The sequence below is a fragment of the Patella vulgata genome, chromosome 6 (assembly GCF_932274485.2).
Source record: "Patella vulgata chromosome 6, xgPatVulg1.2, whole genome shotgun sequence".
In the NCBI taxonomy this organism is placed as follows: domain Eukaryota; kingdom Metazoa; phylum Mollusca; class Gastropoda; family Patellidae; genus Patella; species Patella vulgata.
The window spans coordinates 53,054,555-53,080,109 of record NC_065884.2 but is presented as its reverse complement, the minus strand read 5'-3'; the positions used below and the strand labels follow the sequence as shown (position 1 = coordinate 53,080,109).

General features: G+C 33.4%; 1 protein-coding gene across 1 annotated transcript in view; it reads left to right on the top strand.

Annotated features, from left to right (window-relative positions):
• The first annotated feature begins 227 nt into the window (after positions 1-227).
• The window catches only part of LOC126823462 (cytosolic carboxypeptidase 2), a 55,059-nt gene continuing 29,731 nt past the window's right edge, over positions 228-25,555 (top strand). The window contains exons 1-20 of the mRNA XM_056101829.1: positions 228-517; positions 794-848; positions 2,026-2,142; positions 6,884-6,951; positions 7,746-7,819; positions 8,299-8,381; positions 9,068-9,150; positions 9,871-10,004; positions 11,626-11,758; positions 12,983-13,104; positions 13,659-13,779; positions 14,315-14,452; positions 15,077-15,187; positions 15,658-15,827; positions 16,544-16,703; positions 17,576-17,677; positions 18,423-18,548; positions 20,118-20,245; positions 20,778-20,844; positions 21,320-21,337. Coding sequence (XP_055957804.1) covers positions 467-517; positions 794-848; positions 2,026-2,142; positions 6,884-6,951; positions 7,746-7,819; positions 8,299-8,381; positions 9,068-9,150; positions 9,871-10,004; positions 11,626-11,758; positions 12,983-13,104; positions 13,659-13,779; positions 14,315-14,452; positions 15,077-15,187; positions 15,658-15,827; positions 16,544-16,703; positions 17,576-17,677; positions 18,423-18,548; positions 20,118-20,245; positions 20,778-20,844; positions 21,320-21,337 — 2,061 coding nt within the window. The 5' untranslated portion in view covers positions 228-466. The remainder of the gene's footprint in view (positions 518-793; positions 849-2,025; positions 2,143-6,883; positions 6,952-7,745; positions 7,820-8,298; positions 8,382-9,067; positions 9,151-9,870; positions 10,005-11,625; positions 11,759-12,982; positions 13,105-13,658; positions 13,780-14,314; positions 14,453-15,076; positions 15,188-15,657; positions 15,828-16,543; positions 16,704-17,575; positions 17,678-18,422; positions 18,549-20,117; positions 20,246-20,777; positions 20,845-21,319; positions 21,338-25,555) is intronic.

Below are 25,555 nucleotides of genomic sequence, written 5' to 3'. Positions count from 1 at the left end.
AAAAAATACAACTAATTTATGGCGTAACCAAATCCCGTTACCTTGCGCTATCCCGTTTATTAGAATCGACAAAACGAAATGGGACCTATATAATCATATTTACGTGTATTAGGTGGTCCAAATACTATATCGATGTACTTTTTCGATACGAGCAGTCAGACTTTTTTCAGATTTTCCTGCTTTCCTTTGTTATCCGTTATGGTCATTAATATGTTTTTATGAATGCAAATTTAGGCTTAGGCACACACATTACCCCATGCATAAAAACATACACATTTAAAATTGTTACATACGAGAAGTAAAAGTTAGAACTTTAATCTGGATGTCAGTAAATAAAAATATAGCCGGTTTTCTCTTGCCCCTTGATGGTCATGGCTTTAAAAACAACATTCAAATTCAAGAAATAAATATATAGAATTAGTAATTATAAATTAAACTAGGGTAGGCCTAGAAGATAAAGTTAAACATGTGGCAAGATAAAGAAGTGTCTGATGATGAGAAAGAAACATATGAATTGGTAATGTTTTGTCCTATAAACAAAATTTTAATTGCTTTTTGTTTCTTTTTAATTTATAAGAAGACAGTTAGAAAACATGATGTTAATTAAGCAGAATTATGAATTCAGAGCACTTAGCTAACTCGGCCCTTGCTTCCAAATGAAATTGTAATGCTATTGGGTGGGGGTATGTTTATAATAATACATGTAGTGCTATTTAAAACCTATTAACGATCCAATGTCACATTCATATATTATTACTATTACAATAAACTAATAATAATGATTATTTTTTAGAATCCGTATGATAGTTTTATGAGAAAACATCTTCAGCACTATGGATATTTTACAGGTAAATTGATCAGGGTTGTCTTAGTTAACTTCTTTCAAACGATTTGGAGGGATTAATCTGTGTATAATTTGGAGGTGATGTGTTGCTGTAAAATATAAAGTAAAGTCTATTAAGTGTTTGAAAGTTTCTGAACTTTTTGTTAATTAAATCTACAATTATCTACAAAATAAACATTTGTAAATAATAGGTGGGTTTAGAGTCAGTATTTTATGGTTGATTATCTAAAGTCCTTGGAGTCTAGAAGTGTTTGGATCAATACATATTGAACACCATACGTCTTTTATGTGATAACATATTGCACTTATGAAAGATTAGGTCAAAATGTTACATTATTATAACAGGTCTTACAATATTTAACTATATACCTACACAATAATAGTATTATATATCCTCAATGCTATTAAATTATATTAATAGTAACATAATGAATAATGATATAGTTCAGCAGTAGAGGGAATAGTTAGCCTGCAATTAATAAGAAGTATATAATCCCTTGTGGCCAACGGTGTATGTGTGGTTAATCTGTTATATGTGTTTTTAGCTACCGGTACACTGTTCAGTGGAATGATTGAAATATTTGAAGGAATATTAAGGATGCAACAATAATTCAGACTTCAAGGAAGTGATCACTTGTTCAAAATTTGTCAAAGTTTTAATATGCTAGGGACAAAATAAATTTTTGATTAATTAATAAACACCAAATCTTGGATTCTTACTTTATAAAAAAAACTTTTCTGTTTATTTCAAATGGTTATCTTTTATGAGAAAGCTTATCAAAATCTGTGAAATCTCTTTATTGTTTGTCCAATGCTCTCCTGCATTGAAAATGGTTGTTGGGATTTTGTTTTAGAATCATAAACTACATGAATGAAGCATTAGGATTAATAATATGAATAATGAGAGGAAGTTTTCAATATTAGAAGAAATTGACATTTCTTTTCGTCACTTAGAGAAAGGTATTCTGTCTTTTTTGTTGAAAATTTTTGTTGAAAATATTATTAAAATTAACTCATCATATAGTCAATCCATAAAGCGTGCCCCTTCTCCCATGCTATCAATTATCACTTGCTGTATAATCCTATTAATACAGGATACCCTCAACCTTCACAGCGGCTTCACTGGGCATTTTTATATGGAATGTATGAGCAATTTGAAAGTTTCATATTTCTTTTTCCAGGAAGAAATCAGAATCATAGAAATGCATTTCGATCTTATGCTGATTGGGAGAAAACCCATATTTATATTGATAGTGAATCTGAGTCAGATTCCGATGATGCCAATAAGTCTGCCCAAGGTAAGTTAGAGATGATACCTGTTGATTTGAATTATATGTGTTATTTCAAGTTATTGTTTCAACTTATGTCTCGCTATTCATTCATTAATTAGACTTCACCTATTAGAACAGTAACTCAGTCTTAGTAGAACCCCATTGGATTCTTGAAATATTGGCATACGTCAGACAGTGGGTATAGAATCCAAATTTCAAAACACAGAGAAAAAAATGATGGTAATTAGTACTTGGACTTTCAAACAGAATGAAATACCCTATTTGTAAAATTACCATATTTGCTAAAAAAACCCAATTTTTTTCAAAATCTCCTTTTAGATTTTTACATTTACTTGACATGATCGTCATTCCTCAAATTGTGTAAGAAGGAAATCTGTTCAAGACCCCAAAATACCAGAATAAAAGTTAAATAGAGTGTTTAATGTTATCAAAGTCTTTTGTCCATTTTACAGGAGCTAAATCGCTAATATTTTGGACCTAGAAATTGGCACAAATGAGTCGCAACACATATAATAATGTAATATGAATTCATATAAACTGTTTTACATTCAATCGTGCCCGTTTTACTGTGAATTGTCATCAGTTATGTTCGTCGAAATACGCCAGAAGTCTCAAGCGCAAGTCAGTTTCTAGCGTCTGGTTATTCCAGTCAACACCGATATTATTTATTGTGCATGCTCTCCAAATAAGAATATGATATTTCCGTTTGACATGACTTGTGGAATATGTCTAGCCTCTTCTTTGAGCACCTTGTTACAAATGGCGCTGAAACGCATTATGATACACGATTCGTTTACCAATGGTAAAATGTTTATTATGTCTTAAATATCAAAAGCCCATCTTTTCCAGGTAAGATCACAACACCAATGCTGATTTAAATTGCAAAAAAATTTGAGTTTTCAATGTCAAAGATTTTGGATGTTATTAAGTTACGGACTTAGCTATTTTAAAAGTGGAACTAACGTATATATTTGGTACATGATTAAATTCTTTCCCAGAGTTATACTCCCTTTTCCGATTCCTTGTGAATGCATTAGAGGCTACAGTTTTAACTTTTAACACTTTTTTTTCAAATTTGGAATGAAGCATTGAGGTCATGGCGGTCATGAATAAACAAACCCTAATCATAATCACCATTCTGCGCCCTTCTTTACTGGAATTATGCGCCCTCTTCAGAAAAAGATACGTTTTTTTAAAGATTTTATTTTCAAATTTGATGTGAAGCATTGAGGTCATGAGAGGATGAATCCTATCAATGACAATATTCAGCATTCAGCACCCTTCCTGGAGTTTGGGGCCACTTTTTTGGAAATTTTGTGAACATGTCTATCTTTGTTTCGTAATTGAATATTATGGTGAACAACAATAATATTTGTGTATTTAGTTGGTATGACTATTACATGATATTATGTTAATAGTATTACAACAACCATTAAGTATATAGATACTATTACATGATAAATAATAGCCTAGCACATTTCTTACATAGCAGTATATAATATTATCAACATTGTCTTGTCTTGTAACAGAATAGCTGTTGTTAATTTACTGTTTTTCTTAAACTTTCAAACAAACTGTTATAAACCTTGGAGATTGGTTTTAGTGAAGTTATATACAATGTGTATTTTATACTGTTTTTCGGAAAATTTTAAAACCAGCTATTAACAGTCTTAATGGTTCTGAAATGTTCAATATTGGATTAGTGCTTAGAAATTAGGTTGTGAAGTTTGACATGACTGATTTTTAATGATTTAAAAAGGTAGTGCAGTTAAGGAAAGCGATCGGGGTAGATTATAGGTAGTATTATCTTTGATTACTTATAGATTGTCTTGCCCTGGGAGCTGTGGTGGCTCAGTGAGTAAGACCCTGGCTCGCTAACCAGGAGGTCTCAGGTTTACTCCCAGTCAGTGTTGGCTGAGAAAGTTCCTTAGGTTTTTCCGGTGTAGTATCCCATTGTCAGTGGCACAGGACTGAGGGCCTTGCAAGGAACAGTGTTTAGTTGTTTGGATTATATGAAAAATGGGGTCCCCCATAGCACACTGTATGTTGTACACCCATCTTCATTAGCAGTGCAGAAAAGTAGGACGTTAAACCCTATTTCATTTTTGTGCATTAGACTTGATTTGGATGAAGAATTTACAAGTTTCTAGTTCAGGCTACCATATATATTATATATACATCTGAAGACGCCTATAGGGGGCAGATAGCTATCTTATGATTTGATGTTAACAAAGAAGTAAAAGTAGTTGGTTTTTTTTAACAAAGAAGTAAAAGTAGTTGATTTTTTTAACAAAGAATTAAAAGTGGTTGATTTTTTTTAACTGGACGTATTTTTAATTTTTGTATGTATTTGTCTAACGTAAACATAAAAGTGCTTGTACCTTGCTTTAACCAGTTCTATCACATATGTGATAATGACTGACACCAATATTGTCCTTTAATCTATCTATTTATATGTATATATCCAGACAGTCTAATTTAAAACAAAGATTCATCTTCTTTTTTTTTATCAGTTGTTTTAATTGAAGTCTTATCATTTTCATTAATAATAAATGAAGCATGTGTTACTAGATAATCAAGTTGGTGGAGGAAATTCACACCAAGACTTTTATTAGTTGTACTTGATTCTTATCTATCATGATAGAAAATACGCACAGCTAGAATATATAAAGGCACTATATATTCAACCAAAACATCCACATTGCATTTAGAGCATGAATAATTTATTTATATTTCAATGAACTAGCAGACTTGGTGTGAAAGCGAAATCCATTAGATATTGGAAGTGTGAAAAGGGAATCTATAGGATTAGAACTTAGAACTATATCTTAACCATTCTGAGAATAAGTCTAAAAGAAAGTTGTTCCTCACAACCAAATCAGATTTTACATGTACCCGGTAACTAAAAATGGACTACTTTGTGCTTCATTAGTTTTGATTGCTATGATAATAATATTAATATTGTGTTAAGAATATGCAAATAGTGTATTCCATAAAAAAAAAAGATAATTGCATAACAGTAATTGGTTTCAAAACTAAATTGATTTTCTTGTTTACCATGATAGTATAATATTTCATGAAAACAGATAATTATATAAGTAACAATATTTTCTCAGTTTACTATTACTAAATTGATTTGCTTGAAAACAGATAATTATATAAGTAACATATTTTCTCAGTTTACTATAACTAAATTGATTTGCTTGTTTATCTGATCTACAGTAGTTTTGGAGGTGTAGGTAGTACTTATCAATAGATGAATATATAAAAAGATTAACACATAATCCTGGATTTTAAAAGATTAATTATCTTATAATCTGGGTGGAGGAGATTGGTAATTTATAATTATAAGCTGGATTATGTAATTATACAGTAATATCTATTAATAGTGTGTTAGGATTATCTGAATGGCCATAGACTACTATTACAATTTATTGTCCTTACAGTTAGTTCAACTTAAAATCTTGCTGGCAATAGGATCGTAGTGTGTAGACCCATGTGAAATTTGAAAAAAATTGACACTTCTTGAATTATCTTTACTTGTGAATGAGTCTGAGTTTTGTGAAAAGATACCTATATATGCGAGATTTAGATGAAATTGACATAAATTCATTTAAATAATATTTTTGTGATATTATTCTACATATTCTACATAACATATTGGATATTATTCTACATAAGAATTCCATTATACCTTTATTTGTGGAGTGAACTTGTGAGAGTTTGTTTTAAAAGTGAAGACTGTTGTTGATATCGTATCAAAATGAATGAGGTATATGGAGTTATAAGTGAAGACGGTGAAAGTGATTCGGATGTATGGGAAAAGTTTATGTCTTGTAATGAACAACATCAGTGGCATCCTACAGCTCTTGTTAATTTAGATCAAGTACAACTTTATAAAGATGCAGGTATAAAGATAGTTCATCAGAGTTTTTAAACTTTCTTCATTATCTTGAAAGACCTGGTTTTACTTATTGAGAGCCATGGTGGCTCAGTGAGTAAGATGTTGGCTCGATGACCTGGAGGTCCTGTGTTTGATCCTGTTGTTGACTGAGAAAGTATATCGGGATATTCCGGTGTGGTTCCCATTTGTCAGTGCTTCTGGAAAAGGGGCCTGACAAGGGACAATCTATTGTCATTTGGATGGAATGAAAAAACCAAGGTCCTGTGTACACATCGGTGTGAATGTAAAATAACCCTGGGCAGTCAGAATTTGATATAATAGTATGCCATAGCGCCGCTATCCTGGCAATAATTAGCCCAAATGGAGCAGAAAAATAAAACGTTAAACCCCATTTCATTTCATTTTATCTGCTTATTGGTCCCCTACCTGATGTAAACTTGGGGAGACTCTTATAAAATTACATGTATTCTCTCTGCCCCCCCTCTCTGTCCCAATAAACATACATTGTACATCAGATAAATTTATGAAAGTCAAAAACAATTTGCAGTCATAATTGGAAAATAAGGCATGATGACATATCATGTTTATTATTGTTTTAAAGGGTTCACATGCCAAGTATTTGTAAAAGTAATTGACTGTTGAAATGATTTCTACAAAGTTTCTTATGTATCTAAGAAAAGTGTCCTTAACAGTTTTTGAATGACATATTTTACACGAAGGTCAATAAACGAAACATCACATAGGCTTCATTGTTGATGACCACAAAATTCAACGTGGGGTATTTAATATATTTATTAGTTTTATGATAATTGAATTCCATTATAAATTTCGCTTTATTTGTAGACAACAGAACACAAGAAGAACTGTTGCGTACAACTCAACTTATTTATAACTTTGAGTCCGGTAAAATGGTAAGTACTACTCATTTTCTCAAATATGTGTCATCTAGGCAACATACAAGAGAGTCTATAATCAAAGATCAGGAAAAGGAGGTGATCGAGTGGTCTAAAGTGTGCGCTTTAAATTAAGGATCGGGGGAAGGCAGTGGTTGAGTGTTCTAATGTGTGCGCTATAAATCAAGGATCAGGCGAAGGAGATGGGTGGTCTAACGTGTATAATTTAGATCAGAAGCTCTGTCATTGAGTCAAGTGACATGCTTTCGATCCAACCAAAGCATGCATTTGACAAGAAATAGAGTCACCTGCCAACCTCTGGGGTTTTCTCCATGCCCTTATGTAGACCATTGTCTGAATAGATTTGGTATGATGATTTAGCTGTGTGCCCAAACCCATGAACTGCTCAAAAATATGGGATAATTTGTCAGTGCACTTAACCTAAATTTGAGCTAAGAAAGTGACATATCCCCGAGAAGAACCATGAGATTTTCAAGCCTGATCCCTACTTGCCAGGGGCTGCTTCTGCGAGCCTGAAGAGGAAAGTGTTTCTAGTTATTCAGATGGGATGAAAAATCAAAGTTTAACTGAAAGACATCTTGACAGCTTGAATTTGATGAAGAATAGGCAGAAATGTTGCTGTTATCTTGGCAAACTTTGCCTCCTAATAGAGAGAGAGAAATGGGGTTTAATATCCACTCGAGACAGACTGTCATTTCGAGACTAACATATGTTAGTTTTTGTCACAAATTGACTGAAGCATTGTGTTGACACTCCATTTCATTCCTATGTTTTTTTATTCTGTATTTTAGGTTCCGAAGTTACGCGAGCCTAGAAATTTATATGCATTGGCTAAAGAACCAGGACCTCAACAAGCTGCCAGATGGTAAATATTTACAATATTGTTATGTATAATTTAAGATGGGAGTACCCATCTACAGTCATTACATGAATGAGTCCAGTTATTTTGTAAACAAAGCTTGAGGGGGTTGGGGTGCAGTTAATCCAGCTTTCTATAACTGGTCAACATATTTTGCTTCAATACCGGTCGCATCACACCTTTCTTGTAAACCTTACGGCTGGCCCCTGGATCCATTCACTTGAATTTATTTTTGTTGTTTATTTCTTGCAATGTCTGTGTAGTCTTGTCCGCAGGTTTGTCTTATCAGTTTTGTCTTGTGTGTAGTGCGGTCCTCCGCCTGCACTTACTATTTCAGCTGCTCCCTCTTCAGTGGATATTCAGAGGGACAAAATATGATCTGTTTGTGAAAGTGTCTTGTTGTTTAGATGGGATGCCATTAAAATATTCTATAGACAATATGGTTAAATCTATTTTGTATATTAATCTTTTTCTATTAATTTTAGGCCATCTGAATTGCAAGTAGAAAATGAAAGAATAAATCATATTCGATATATACCTACAGAACCAGAACCAGTGTATAAATTTAGTAAGTTATATACTTGTTTCTACAGGTGGGTGGGGTGGAGGTGGGAAGGATCTTCAGTGTTGCACAGTGGATATTATATCTGTCATCATTATTGGTTGGATTCATCAAGAGCCATGGTGGCTCACTAGCAAGTTCACAGGTTCAATCCCAGTGTTGACTGAGAAAATTCCTCAGGACTTTCCAGCATGCTTTCCTCATGTCAATGGTGCAGGATAGAGACTGGCAAGGAACTGCATCTGGTCAGTCAGATGTCATAAATAAGAGAGGTACCGTTACACATTGGTGTGCACTTAAAAGAACCCTTGGCAGTTGAAATTTGACTAAGAGTGGGCAGAAACGCCACTATAAATGCAAAATTTCCCTCATGTCATAGTCATAGTAAACTGCATGATGGTGCTTGTCTTCATTTTGCCTGGATGGTGCCGAACATCCTTTCATTTCATTTCATTTATGATTTATCCATTGTATGTAAAAATAAATGTCCTACTTAATTTTATGAATCTTACAAAAAAGCTGTGGATGCAACCCAGTCATTGAAATAAAAAAAGCAATCATGCAACCCTCTCAAATTCAGGAAAAACAAAAGAGATTAAAACAAAAGCAAAACAATGACCTGTAAAATATATTGTAAGTATCAACATTAATCTGGCTTACTTACTAACAGTAAATGATTTAATGTGTTTTAGCGGGTTTCGAGAAAACTCCAATGGTGAGAGGAGAAGAAAATGGAGGTAAAGTGGTGTTTGATTACGATATAAAATCTAGTTTTGTAAGTATATTTTCTCTATTTGTTTAGTTGAGAAAAAGTCTTCGACATGTATGATTAGCGCTGGTGATTATTTATGATGGTGGAAAATACACGAATGTCATAGCATTGGCCTACATAAATGGAATTCCTATTTTGAAACAAATTTTCACGGCAGCGCTTTATACTAAATAAAAAATCAGTGAAAACTTCCAATCATGTATTCACGTCCCTTCTTTACCACTGTTCATTGACAATAGTTAATCAGTGGCCGATTATTAGTTCAACCATGTGTGTTGTTTTATAGTTAAAGGGGAGCCGCAGTGGCTCAGTGCAAAAGATGCTGGTTCGTTAACCAGGAGGTTTCGGGTTCGCTGTCAATGTTGGCCGAGAAAGTTTTTCCTGCATGGTTCCCCCTTTGTCAGGAGAACCTGACAAAGAATAGTGTCTAGTCATTCACTTGGATGAGACAAATGACCGAGGTCCCATGTACACATTGGCGTGCACATAAAAGAACCCTGAGAAAGTTGGAATTGGGAATAAGAGTAGGTTGTAGAGTCGCTGTTCAGGTAAAATTTCCCTTATACTTTAGCGCACTGTATGGTGTTTGTTCGTCTTCTTTAGCCCTGTCGGTGCAGAAAAGTAGGACGTTAAACCCCATTTCATTTCATTTAACTGATACAAAGCATGCTGTCCTTGTATATTTTAAGTTTCATAAAGGTAAAATTTATATTATTTTTTTAGTTTGTGCGATCAAGAGTTGGTGGGTCTAGAAATGGTTGTGAGAATTATAGTTATCAGCCTACTTCACCAGATGATACAACTCTTGTCTTTGAATCAAGATTTGAAAGTGGAAATTTAGCAAAAGCTGTTAAAGTGTAAGACCCATCTGAATCAATTTTAAAATTATACATACATATGTTTTGTAAGCCAGCATGAATAATAGTTCATTATGTATAACATTTAAGAACCTAAAAACAAATTGTGTTGGGGTTTTCTAGGGTGTGTGGAGGCAATGAGTATATGTGATAATGGCACAAGCTCCAGACAGTATAGACCGGGAGCCCAGGGGGTCAACCTAGCTGAAAAGTGTACCAATTTTCTCCTATATGGTATCAATGTATGTATATCTGGTATCATCAGAATGTAAGTCTGCCAGGTTTCTGGTGGTGGGTGTGGTATTCCACGCCCTAAATGCCATGATCCCCAACTAGGCTAGATTAGCTCAAAAGTGTACCACACGAAAATCTTACTGCAGTGTACCGTACATCTTCAGGTATTACAAAAACACTCTGACAGACATTTCTAGTGGTGGGGTACCCCTGACAGAGCTATGTAATTGCCAGACATTTGTAGTGGTGGAGTATCCCTGACAAGAGTTATCTAATATTTAGACCAAAGCTAGGCTAGATTAGCTGAAGTCTGTACCACCTAAAACAGCTTTGGAGTTGTTCAGTACCACCACAGGAGTCATGAATGACCACTGCCAGACAGTTACCCCTAACAGACACGCCCCAAAATGCCACGCCCCCAACTAGGCTAGCTTCGCAGGCACTGTTTCCGTGTTCTAAAAAATTAGATTTTTAGCCAGGATGCGTAGGATACTAATACCTAGCACGTATGGAAGAGGCGATAAACTGCGATTGCAAGAAAATGATTTTTGGGCAAAAAACATTTTTTTGGGCTAAAAATGCGTTTTTGAAAAATAAAATTGTTCCTACTACCGCAGTTTATCTCCTCGTCCATATGTGCTAGGTATTAGTATTCTACGCATCCTGGCATAATTTTTAATTTTTTGGACCACAGGAACAGTGCCGACTAATCTATCCTAGTTGGGGGTCGTGTTATTTTGGGCGTGTCTGTTAGGGGCAACCCACCGCACAAACTGTCTGGCAGTGGTCATTCATGATTCCTGTGGTGGTACTGAACAACTCCAAAGCTGTTTTAGGTGGTACAGATTTGAGCTAATCTAGCCTAGCTTTGGTCTGGAAATTAGATAACTCTTGTCAGGGATACTCCATCACTACAAATATCTGGCAATTACATAGCTCTGTCAGGGGTACCCCACCACTAGAAATGTCTGTCAGAGTGTTTTTGTAATACCTGAAGATGTACGGTACATTGCTGTGCGATTTTCATGTGGTACACTTTTGAGCTTATCTAGACTAGTTAGGGGGCATGGCATTTTGGGCGTGGAATACCACACCCACCACCAGAAACCCGGCAGACTTACATTCTGATGATACCAGATATACATACATTGATACCATATAGGAGAAAATTGGTACTCTTTTCAGCTAGGTTAACCATCTGGGCTCCTGCTCTAGTACCCATCACATTCATGATCTTGATAAAATCTATTACTTATTCTTGGAAACCCTGCAGCACTCTCACCTATGGGACAACGGCATCAAGCGAAATCGTTCATTCTTCTCAAAAGTCAAAAATATGTACCATACTATTTTAGTGTGATGACTGTTTATATCTTATGTTTTTCAGCGGTGAAAATGATTATGAACTACATCTAAGATATGATTTATTTACATCTAAACATACTCAATGGTTTTATTTTCGTGTTAGAAATACAAGACCTAATATCAACTATAGATTTACTATTGTTAATCTTATGAAGGTAAACAGCATAAACATTTCTAGCCAATGAGAAATGGCTTTGTAGATACATTGATTTTTATTTCAAAGTGATTTGTTTTACCTGAAAATGAAAGAGTGCCAACAAATTTGGATGAGACATATTGACAAAAATGTTATCATAAAAATAAATAATATGTCAATGTAAGAGCCACAAATCAAAATCTGTTTCTCTGCTTTGTTGGTTTTTGCAATGGGGAGTGAGGAATGGGGTTTAGTTTAACCTCCACTTGACGCAAACTAGGTCATTTTGGGACTAGGTCATCTCAGGGAGAGGGGTTTTACATAGGCTAAGCCTGTTCCCCAATCCCATTCAGACACCCTGAATAAAAATATTGTTTATAAAAAAAACAAAAACATATGGTGCAAATTTATTTCAATATTTTACTAGCGATTATGGATCTTAGCTGTGGGAGGAAAACCAGAGGACCCAGAGAAAATCCACAAGGTTGGACAGCGACCATACTCCTTATCACGGGGAATTGAAACCACTCCACTCTACTCATTGACAGACCTTGTGATCTAACACGCATGCATTATACCATTTGGCCACCCAGTCCCACTTTTTGTAAAGGCATTTGAAACTAATATCAGTGAAACTAGATTTAAAGCAGTCTATCAAAAAACACCAGAAATAGTGTAAAAACAAACAAAAGTATTTGAAACAGATATCAGTGGAACTCTGTGGAAAACATACATAATATTGTAAAACTGTTATCATTGGAACTATAATAAAAGAAATATTTAAAAAATCTACTTGGTATATTGGGAAAACTGTGATCAGTGGAACTATATTTTTTAAAAATTATAAAAAAAACAACCCACTAGTTATCAGTAGATCTATATTTTCAAAAAATTATAAAAAACACACTAGGTATATGGTAAAAACAAACTGCTGTCAATTGAACTATATTTAATTTGGTCTATATAAAAAAAACATGTATAGTGTATGAAGTTATAAAAAACTAATGAAACTGGTGTCAAGGAGAAACAGTGCTGGAAAATCAAGAGGGGAACCTCGACCAAATCCAGGATCTAACCCCGAACCGCTTGGTTAGAGAGCCAGCACCTTACTGAACCATCGTGGCTTCCTGTTTGTAATTTAAATAGTCAGTGTTGTACACGATTATAATTAAGCGTACCAGCTTTAGACTATTATTAAACAATATTTGTTCTTGCCCTATATTTAGTATTTTATTTATTATAGCCTGATAGTTTGTATAATTATGGTATGAAACCTCTGATGTACAGTGAAAAAACAGCACAACAGAAGAAAATAGGCTGGGTTCGTGCTGGAAATAATATCAAATATTACAGAAATAATCTCAAGTAAGCTAAAACATATTTTGAGAGAGTAATTAAATTGACTTTTAATGATTTACTATATTGTAGCCTCACTATTGTTCATTAGAAGGCAGACCTAGGTCAGCAGAACTTGCAACAGCATTTTTATGAAGGCCTTAGTTTTAAACTAGCAATCTCTAATTGCTCTATGACACTACATTGGGTATCAGTGTAAGGAAATACTATAAGGTTAGACGAGCAACTATACACCTTATCATACAGTCATGGGTGCAGACACGTGGCATGCATAGATGACAGACTTCGACTGATCTGTTGTGAAACATTTGGATACTCTATCCCCTGGATCAGTTGGTTTTTAATTCTTGAATGTATATTATTAAATTATTCCGATACTCTTAACTAGTTAACCCCTGAATGTTTTCATTTCTTGTATGTATATTATTAAATTATTCAGATAATCTAACCCCTGGATCAGTTGGTTTTCAATTCTTGAATGTATATTATTAAATTATTCTGATACTCTAACCCCTGAATATTTTCAATTCTTGTATGTATATTATTAATCTTTGTTGTTTCAGATATGAAGTACCTAAAGGAGATAAGCCATTTTATTCATTAACATGGATGTCACAGTTTTCACATACTCATGATGATGTTTATTTTGCTCATTGTTATCCTTATACCTATACTGATTTACAAGTAAGACTTGACTTTTGTTAGTTTATTTCCTCTTATTTCTATATTCTTCATGAAACTTGAATAGTGGTAGCTTAGTGAACTTCCCATATTGGTGAGAAGTGGCATCAGGTGTTCTGTAAATAATACATACACTACTTCATACTGGACACACGTCACTACTAAATGAACTGATATAGTTATGAGACGGACTTCCGGTTACGAAACTACTTGTGTGATTGAAGTTATAACCCTTTATCCATGCCAAAAGGGAAATAACCCTGTAATACATTATTGATAAACCAGTGGGGGGGGGGGGGGTCTGAATATCGCTACATCGGCTGCTGCGCAGCCTCGTGCCTCCGGCGTCACAGATTGTCAACATTTTATATAATTTCATTTGCAGACCACTCGAATATATATTTCACGGCTACGCCTCTGGACTCAGGTATGAAACTACCAATAAATTGGGACAAAAAATCCCCTTAAATTAAAGATTTATAGGACAATTTACTTCTTTTGATTTACATATTTATTGAAAATGCATATATTTTTGTAGGATTATTTATTAGAATTGAGCAACGATCCAATTAAATCCCGAATCTGTAAACAGAGAGTATTATGTAGAACATTAGCTGGTAACCTAGTCTATTTACTTACAATTACCTCCCCTTCACAAAATCCAGATGACTTAAAGGTAATTTTTTTTTTTTTTTTTTTTGTTAAACTGGAATATATTTGAGTTAAAATTTTGTGGACACTGTATATTGAATGAAAATATCAACATAATCTGATTTGTTGATGTTGTGGTTATACATCATACTTCTTGATGTCAGGGATAAGTTTATTATTGAAGCATTGGATACAACTTATGACATATGCTTCAATGAGATGATGCCATAAGCACAATGATGTCACGAAAATTAAGGAAACAAAGTAGAATAGATTAAAAAGAAAAAAATAGAAAACAAAGCCTTGAATAATAAATGGACAATAAAACTGCTATGTCAGTACATAAAAGTTAACCATGATTAACGTATGTTGAAGTTCCTTAAAGTCTCATTGCGTAATAGGAATCCCTTGCAAACTACAATATTGTGAAAGATGAATCTCTAATAGAAATATCAGTCTGAAACTGGTTCAATTCCGTTCAGTATTTAGCGTGGATTAAGCTATGAGAAATTTAATATTTTACATTTTAGCGAAAAATGCAAATGGTGTAATGGAACTATAATGTCCATAACATTTTACATTCTGATTACCTCTTTCGATGATAAATGTTGATTGATAATAATATCTATAAAAGTATTTTTTGTTACAGCACAAGAAAGCTGTAGTAATAACATCTCGTGTTCACCCTGGTGAAAGTAATTCAAGTTGGATGATGAAAGGTTTTATTGATTACCTCACTGGAAATTCAGCTGATGCAAAGGTACTTATATCACTACCTGTTGAATTAATTGTCGAGAGCATAAATAATAATATTGAATACTCTAATTATTAAATTGTGATTCTGTCATTAAGTTGAAAAAGCTGTTGGAGACTCGTTTTAATTCCACAATATGTTTCAGTCCACTACATACTCTTTGATATAAGAGATTAGCAAATGAAATTGTCTGTTGATTCCAGCTTTAGTTTAGGTGTGCACTGAATCATGGGAGACAAGTATAGAGCAGTACAAAACAAAACAAAAGTAATATATATATTTTACATTATTCTGTCAAAAGTTCACCTATTTGACTCCTCGACGTGACCTCTGTTGCAAACAGTCATATCTATGTGATCAAAAGTATAAAAAAATGAAATGAAATTTAGATCTGTATGTTAATCAGATTAGATCAAGTTGAAATTTTTTATAATTCAGACATAATGTAATTTAGTAATGATTTTTTTTTCTATCAGCTACTTCGTGATACATTCATCTTTAAAATAGTTCCCATGTTAAACCCTGATGGTGTGATAGTTGGTAATTATAGATGTTCACTAGCAGGACGAGATTTAAACAGAAATTATAAAACAATGCTTAAAGATTCCTATCCATCAGTTTGGCACACCAGAAGTATGATTAGAAAGTAAGCCGTCTTAATTTGGTATTAGATTTACATAGGTAGTTCTAATTTGCAGGGGGGGTGTTGGACAGCTGAAAGGCCGAATGGTTAGTGTGTGCGTGTTGTATCTTAAGGTCTGTCATTAAGTCAACTGGTGTGGTTTCGATTCCTGGGTTGTACATGGTTTCCTCCCACTGCTAAAGACCCCTATGCGCAAGCAAGTTATTGAAATAAAATTGAACCATATGTTAGTCCCGAAATGACCTTGTTTATGTCAAGTGGATGTTAAGCCCCATTTCTCTCTCTCTCCATTTTGCAGAGCACTTGGTGGCCAAATTGTCTAACAAATGTGCTTTAGATCATAAGGTCTGTCATTGTGTCAAGTGGCATGGCTACGATCCCACACTTGCCTGCCTAACCTCATGAGTTTTCTCGGGTTTCCTCATGGCTGCTAAAGATCCCTACACAAAAGCGAATTATTGAAATGAAAAATGCACCATATGTTAGTTCCAAAATTACCTAGTTTGTATTGTGGTAAACCCCATTTCTCTCTCTCGCCATTTTGCAATTCTTCAAGCTATTGTGTATGTGTGTTGTTACAAGTGTTTTCAAGCGAGTTATCAGTTTAAATAGTTTAGATCAAGCTCTTTTTTTTATCTACAAGACAAGACATAAACAGAAGTCTAATTCCATCTCCAAAGTATAATACCAATTGTTCACAAACTCATCATTTATTCCAGATTATTACAGGAAAGAGAAATTGTTGTATATTGTGATTTGCATGGTCATAGTCGTAAACAAAATGTTTTTATTTATGGCTGTGAAAATAAACATCAATCTGAGAGACGACTTCGAGAGAGAATTTTCCCCTGCATGTTAGGAAAAAATGCACCAACAAAGGTATGCTAAATATAGTAAGAATCGAATAAAGAAAATTAACAGAATTAGATCAGCAATATATCTATATATTACCAATTGCTGATTATGATGACTGCTCTGCAGCCATGGAGGTTATTCATGAAAAATGAAACCGGCATTATGCAAGAGCTAAATCTGCCTATTGGAGGTCTTTCTTTATGCCTGAAATGTTATATAAACTATTAATTAGACATTAATGACATGACAAGACCATTATCAACTCTCGATGCCTGCTGATGGATCCAATTTTAAACAAACTGCAATCCGATCAGCGGTTCAACGGCCATTGAAGATTAGCTGCAAAAATAGATAATCAAGACTTTGCTTATTATTGTAACAATGGTAACAATGACAATTGAGGCTACAGTGTTAGTAAAATGAGGATTTCTCGGATCGGAGTGAAGTAATTTGATTGAAATTTTCATTATATTTTTCCTTTACGTTATCTATTTTTTAACTATTTTAGCAAGGAACTGTAAGCTCTTTATCTAATCTCCCAAAATGCTGATTTAAACTTAATTTAGATAAACAGCTTTGTTATTGGCTGAAAGTTAAAATTCAGTACAAATTTTAGCTCCTAGCCGATGAAAATGATAGATCTGACTCCTGTTCAAAAGGGAATTTGTTTGAATCAAGTTGTCTAAACTGTTCTCAGTAGATGATTTTCAGGAATTAAGTTTAATTGGAATTTTCTTCAGTTTTTCCGCTGAACAATGATACAGCTATTCGTAACTGGAAATACTACAAGTAGGGGAATTAACAGTGGGCACATGAATCAATTGGTTTTGTCTTTTTACTTACTAATTATGACAATTTTCAGGATTTGATTGCCAATGTTTTGTTATTTATTACAGTTTAGTTTTGATTCGTGTAAGTTTAAAGTACAGAAGAGTAAAGAAGGTACAGGACGTATAGTTGTATGGAATATGGGAGTATTAAATAGTTTTACATTAGAGGTAGGTCAACATGAAATTTTATTTTCCTCAGATCCAAGAGCTGAGGTCATGTTCATGCCCCTATCCTGAGCCCTTAAAACCACAGTGCGTAAGACATTGCTCGCTAACCCAGAGATCCTGTGTTCATCATGATTTTCCGGCATGGTTTCCCCTTGTCAGTGGTGCAGGATCTGGCAAGGGACAATTTATAGTTAATTGGATGGTACGGAAAACTGAGATCCTGCGTACACATTGGCGTAGTTGGTAGTTGGATTTCGATGTAAGAGTAGGCTTAGAGCGCGCTGCATGATGTTTGTCCATCTTTATTAGCCCACTCGGAGCAGAAAAGTAGTGGCAAGGGACAATGTATAGTCGTTAGGATGGCTTGCACATTAAAGATCCCTTGGTATTTCGAACTCGATATAAGAGTAGGCTGAATGCTGCTGTTCGAGCAAAATTTCCCTCATAGCTTACTGTATGGCGTATTCCTGTCTTCATTAGCCCAGTCGGAACAGAACAGTAGTATGTTGAACCCCATTTCATACAATGATCCTGTTTGATCGAATAAAAACAACTGTGATCATACTCTTTTGTTAAAATACACTCAGTGTCACAATTCTTCCCAAATATTTTAATGAAACCATATGAACATTATATTCCTTTAAATGGTGATGTGCTGCCTTCCAACCATAATTTTCAGAAAATGAATTTATTAGACTACAGTTGACCCATTGTGAATTTGTTACAAACAAACTTTCTTTTACAGGCAACATTTTGTGGATCGTCTTTAGGTAAAACTAAAGGACATCATTTCTCGGTGGCTGATTTTGAGTCGCTAGGTTACCATTTTTGTGATACATTATTAGATTATTGTGATCCAGATAATACAAAAGTAAGTTGCTTTTACTCAAAAATATCCAGAAAATATTTTTTAGAAGCAAATAAAACTGCAACCTTGTTAGTTTTCTTTTATGTGCTTGATTTTAATGCTTAGCTGAAACCTAATTAGCTAATTAATTTATACCTTCCAATTTGATAGAATTCTCTTCTTTCTAAAGTAATTTTACAAGAATCATTGCTATTAATACCATCCTCAATTAAAAAGTATCTATTCTGGATATATTTTGTAAGAATTTAAGCTATAATTTCCAGTCTTGATTAAAAAGTATGAATTTTAAATATATTGATTGTTTATAATATTAGTATAATCATGATTTTTTTTATTAATAACTTACACTGTGGTCTATTGATGTTGTAAAATTATCTATGTTTAAATGGTAACTAAATACTGTTTATCTCCCTTGCATTATAAATGCTATCACATTGCACAATATAGAGACTAGATATATAGTAAATACAGTAGACACAGACAATAGGTCATACCCACCGTCCACCACTTATATACTTTAGCAATTTTGATTTTTTCGGTATAAATAGCTTTATGAATGTTTGATATTTAGTAATTATTTGTAAGCTATTACTCTTCAATCTTCTACTAAACGAGATATTAAAATTTGATTATTGATATTTAGCTAAAATATAGTGTTAAATGCTGCACAGAGTATTCTAGATGTACTTCATCATGTAAATTATCCCCTTTTAGTAAACAAAATTATTTAGATAACAATAATATATATATCAAATTCAGTGATAAATATAATAGATAAATGCCCAGCTTTATTTGTTTTATACATTGCACAAAATTTAATGTCAGATATATGTATGTACTTTGCGATGTGCTAGACATCAGTGCATGGAACCCTGTTTACCCTAGTAAAAAGCTATACATTATGGAAACTTTCAATAGCCCTTTATTTCTCTGGTATGAAATATTTTTTTAAAAAATGTCTTTTTCATGGTAACTCTCTAGAGGAGAATGTAGTACAAAACTTCACAAACAAATGAGAAATGTTTTAGTCATGTTTCATCAATGTTCATGTTCTAATGGCATTATCAAATATTATGTGGAATGGTGTGCTAATATCTCATGGAATAGTGTGTTCTTTAAATATATCTATATGATAGGTGTTATATCAAGGAGTGGGCCAATATCAATATTAGTATATTATTGTAAACAGTGTGCAAATAAACATGTTAAATATTATTTTCAACTGTGTGCTAATATATCTGTTGACTGTTTTTGTGGACCATGTTATAATATGTTTAGATATTATTTCTAGGAGTGGTCTAACATCAATGTTAAATATTAATTTAAGCAGTGTGATATCATAATTGTTAATTAAATGTGTTTTTTCAAATAGTGTGCTGATATCTAATATTTTTTTTTGGGGGGGGGGGGGGGGGGTGAACCATTTACTAATAGCGCTGTTAAAAATTATTTTTGACAGAGTGCTAATATCTCTGTTAAATATTATTTTTGACAGTGTGCTAATATCTATGTCAATAAATGTTATTTTTGACAGTGTGCTAATATCTATGTGAAATGTTATTTTTGACACAGTGTGCTAATATCTATGCTGATTTGGAGGATAAAATAAAGAAGGAGATATTGAGTAGAATGGAGAAGGAAGGTGTATCATCACCACAAGATATAGATCTCAGTGATTTCTCCTCCGAGTTGGAATCAAGGTAAGTCAATAATCTTTACATCTTTAATTATATCTAACCAAGTATTGTGCTCAGTGCCATTAATTCATAGTGTAGTAATACATGTATTGAGTGTCTAAAATCAAGGACTGATATACTACTCAGTTTGTAATTTCCAATGGTGAACTGAAACTAAATTACAATCTTATACACAACTATGTTACATTTAAATCATGTCATATCATTGAGGGGGGTTGGATGGCCGAATGGTTAGCACGTGCGTGCTGTATCATAAAGCCTGTCATTGAGTCAACTGGCGTGGTTTCGAATGACAAGGAGTAGGGTCGCCTGTCCAACCTCGTGGGTTTTCTCTGGGTTCTCTGGTTTCCTCCCACTGCTAAAGACCCCTACGCGCAAGCGAATTATTGAAATAAAATTAAAACCATATGTTAGTCCCGAAATGACCTAGTTTGTGTCGAGTGGACGTTCAACCCCATTTCTCTCTATCTCTCTCTCTCTCATATCATTGAGTTTTTATTGCATTTAAATAGAGTATTATGTTATTATTTTGTAGTGATGGTGGATCTGATAGTTCTGTGTCTGATGGACCTCCAGTACATTTACAGTATTCTAATCAACGAGTAAGTGTTTAAAACAATCTGTTATCTGTTATTTATTTGGAATTTAATTAAAATATAAACGGTTTGATTCTTTTCCAGTCCCCCCAAATTCGTCCAGGGAGGGTCGAGGAAAGCTGCATTCCCCCCAACCTAAATTTGTCCAGAGTGAATTTTCTCCACAGCTTTTTTGCGAAAAAGTATTAATTTCAGTCAATATTCATTGATAAATTCAGGCTAAATTTGTACTGTCCTTCTAAATTTTGGGGTCCAGTATGCCTTGGTAGATATTGTAAATTACATCTGAAATTAATTGATAAAAATCAGTAGAAGAGTGGATTGATTATTGCCAACAGGAATAATCTATAATAGGTGTGTTTACCTTTGGGTTAGAGTTTGAATAATATATTTTTAACCCTCCATATAGGAAACAATTGCCATATTCAGATGATACTCTTGTGAGGATTTGTTCATTTGATCTAATGCTTTTATTTATTAGTTACAAGAAGAATTACAAGTAAAACTTTTAATTCTGTATTTGTTTGTTTGTGTGGCTTGATCTTTTTATACTAACTTTCAACTGCTAGGAATATTGATAAGATTGCTATTGACAAACCTAATGCTATAGAAATTACTGAAAGGGATAATCTGATAAAATTTAAAATTATTTTTATTCATGTTAATGAGATAATATTCTAATTATAACAAGTACCACCATACTAGTAACCAGGAACCACCGAGCATGACGTCATCGCAGTAATCTTCATGTTAATGGTGACCAGGAACCGAGCATGACGTTATCGCAGTCATCTTCATGTCAATGGTGACAAGGAACCGAGCATGACGTCATCGCAGTCATCTTCATGTTAATGATATAATATTCTAATTATAACAAGTAACACCATACTAGTGACCGGGAAGCGAGCATGACGTCTTCGCTGCCATCTTGGATTGTGATGTCATATCAAAGATCGATGTCTGTCAATCGATGCACAATTGTCCAAGGAACAAGCATTCCAAGTTTCACGTCGATCGTACATGAATTTGCGGAACCTTAGAATGTGTTTGAAGTGCGTCACCCCCAGGAGAACAACAAGATAATGAGTGCTTAAGGACAGGTTTCTGGTCAACTGGATCTCCCACAATGTTCTGAATTCGATCTATTATTGCTTTATATGATATTGTGATGTTTATTGCTTGGGGATATTTGTATGGATTATTTCTAAGAATTATTTTGTGATTGCTGCATCTGTATCAACCATGCTTGATCTGTATAAGGAGAGATTCGAGAGAGAAATGGGATGAAACATCCACTTGACTTAAACATATGGTACAATTTTTTTTCAAACAATTAGCTTGACAGACCTTCTGATCTAAAGTGCACACATTATACCACTCAACCACCCAACGTTCTGATCTGTACATATGATTTTTCTACCCACCAATTATGTTGTCAAGCTTCAATATAGATTAAGATTTAGAACATAATTAAAGCATGACAACATATAATTGGTGGGTAGAAGAATCCTATGTACAGATCAGAACATTGGGTGGTTGAGTGGTCTAAGGCATTAATTTTTGAAGTAAATAATAATGCAGTTTGGGGTAAACTGATTTTAATATACAAAATCTGTATTTTGGTCCAGTGTTACTGTATTGTTTTAGCCATATCAGTCACAGGTTGGTTTTTTTTTTTAAGAAACTCGATCAAAAGCCATTTGAGAATGTTTCTCTTTGATTAATTTTGATGAGTGTATATGTTGTTACCTTTTCATTGAGATACAAGTGGCAAAGAAAAATAGATTTTATAGCAAACGAGAAGGTTTTCCCCGACCTAGAGCAGTTCTTGAATAAATTATGACGTCATACACATCCGTTACATGATCTGCAGTAAACAATCAAGTAAATATTTACTTTTTACAGCCAAATTGTTGTATTTTAAAACTTGTTGTGGAAGTGTTCAAGGAATTTACCAAAAATCACATAATCTCGTTTGAAGATAAATAATGAACAAAGATTTTGAAATACTTCGAGTAGATATTTTTTAACATGTTTGGTGTCGAAATGTCATCTATAATCTCTACTTTTGATTGAAGGGAGGGATTATCGATATATCTTTTTAGTATGAACTTTTAGAACTTTCAAGAAAACTCATCATTTTCTGGCATCTCCATGGATACCAGGCAAACCTTGGTCTATAGTCAAGAAGTATCCCTTACGTTTCTTAGGCTTGCATTTAGCATTGTTCATGCCAAACTTGATAAAAATCCATACAGGGATAACTGAGAAAATTTGACTGTTGTTGCCATCAGCACTCATTTTTATTATCATGCTTTTGGGCTAATTTTGGAACACAGTTGGTAAATACAATTGGTACCGGGATTTTTTTTGTGATTTATATGTAGCTTATCGCCCTAAATAACAAAAAAAAAGTCATTTGTTATGAACAAAACTTAGAGTGCTAGCTTTAAAATGTGCATTTGGGAGTACTCAACACCCATAATTGACTGTGGCAAAATCGAAGTATGGTGACCTGCAGTCCTGCACATTCAGTTACATATATTGACATTTATCTTATGATTTATAATACTACATCTATACAGCAGATATTTAATATGCGCAAATAATGGCAGAAAATCCATTGCAAAAAACACTTTTTAACAAACGATATTTGACAGGTGCATTTTCTCCAATACATCAGCATTATATTTTATAAGAAACATAGCAGTAAATTTGTGTATATGGCATTACAGTAAAATATGTGACATGTGCTGGCAAAATGAGTCGCAATGAGGAATTTTGAAAATTGAGTTATTGTTATTTTCATGTTCTCAATTCCAATACCTTGACTAGTATAGATGTCGGTATCTTCCAAAGCAAAATCACATAGCAACCATGCCATTTATTTGCTATTTTGTCGTTTAATAATTCTTCCTATAGGTTTTCAGGTTTTGGTGAAGGCCAAAATCATAGTAAAAATTTGATCCGACAATTTCCACCAAAATGGAAAATAATTTTTATATAACAAAATGTTTTTTCCCGCCAACTGGAATTTTTATCTCAAGCAATGCACTCTTTTCGTAACAAAACATATGGCATGTAGTGTTATGATGTAGAACAAATGAGAATGGTCCATACATTAGAAATCTATGTTTTGTATATTATAACTTTGGTGAGAATAACTTCTGTTAATCTCTTCAATAAATAGCACCTTAGTTATTAGGAGATTAAAATTGTTGATTGGGTAATCAAGTTTAGTGTCTTGATCATCAAATAAACCACCACAGCTGTATGTGTGTTCTGTTAACTTTGTCACATGACTGAATTAAAATAAGGTTTTGCATATACAATAGGTCCATTGTTATTTTCAAGTATTGACCGGTCGTTCTGCTATTATAGCAGAGAAAAATAACCAACTTCTCTGAGAATTTTAAGAAAAAAAAAAGATTTGTGTATTTTGTGAATATGGTACTCTTAAAAAAACATCCAAATAAAGGTGTTTTAAAATGTTTTATTGCTATTTTTAACTTTTGTGAACATCTCAATTTCGATCGAAATCAATATTTTCACTTGTTTTGTCTGTAGCTCGTTATTAGACTTAGCGCATTCCGACTCATTTTGCCACGGGTCACATATTTGTCTATTGCAATACAGATTGAGGGTACAATATTTTATGTTGCAGCACTTTTGTTAAGTATGATATCTTTTTATAAAGTGTTATTTATTCAAGAAAGTGTCTGGAGAAGGATCTGGGAACCAACAAGGACTGTTAAACCCTTCTAAATTAAATATCTTGATCTTAAAGGCACAACAATCCTTCATATCATAAGGTCTGCCATTAAATGAATAGTGGCATCGTTCCGATCCCATGGTTGTATGCGACAAGGATAAAGTTGTTTGCACAACCTTGTGGATTTCCTTCAGGTCTCCCAGTTTCCTTCCACTACACTTGCTCTAACTGTTGCCTTTTTTAAAGCAAAACTGCTTCCCAGCCTGCTAAATACCGCTACGCACAAGCAAAATATTAAAAAAAATTATACCATATGAACCAAGCCCATTTCTCTCTCTCACTCTCTGTTTTTTGCCTATTCAAAAGAAACATATATATCCCCAGTGTATATAAGTTAGGTAAGATATTTACCATATTAAAGTTTAAATTGTACAGGATAACCCATATGTGATGATCATGTAATAAATTACACTATATGCACAAACAAACATCTACTATTTTGAAATTTTGTATTGACTATAATATATTATATATATGAACATGTCACATATGGCCAACTCATTTATTTTGTATAAGCTTATTAAAACTCTTAAATAACTTACAATTTGTGCTTAGATTTGTCACAATCAATATATACACTAAGAATGAAAAATGAGTTATGAGTAAGAAATAATTGAAATCTGTTTTAAAAGCTTTCAAGCTGGTACAATTTATTTCTACATTATATCAGAGATCAGCTGTTTTACATCCGTTTTATTATCTACCACACTGACAATTAATTTCTAATCATTTTTATGTCAACTCTGAGCTGCAAATAATTATTTTCTAATAAATCTACAAACAGTTTTTTTCTAATAAACCTACAAATAATTATTTTCTAATAAACCTATGATTATTTTTTCTTCATATTTACGTCAACTCTTTTAAAAAAACAAAATTTTCTAATAAATCTACAAACAGTTATATTCTAATAAATCTATGAACAGTAATTGTTTTCTAATAAAT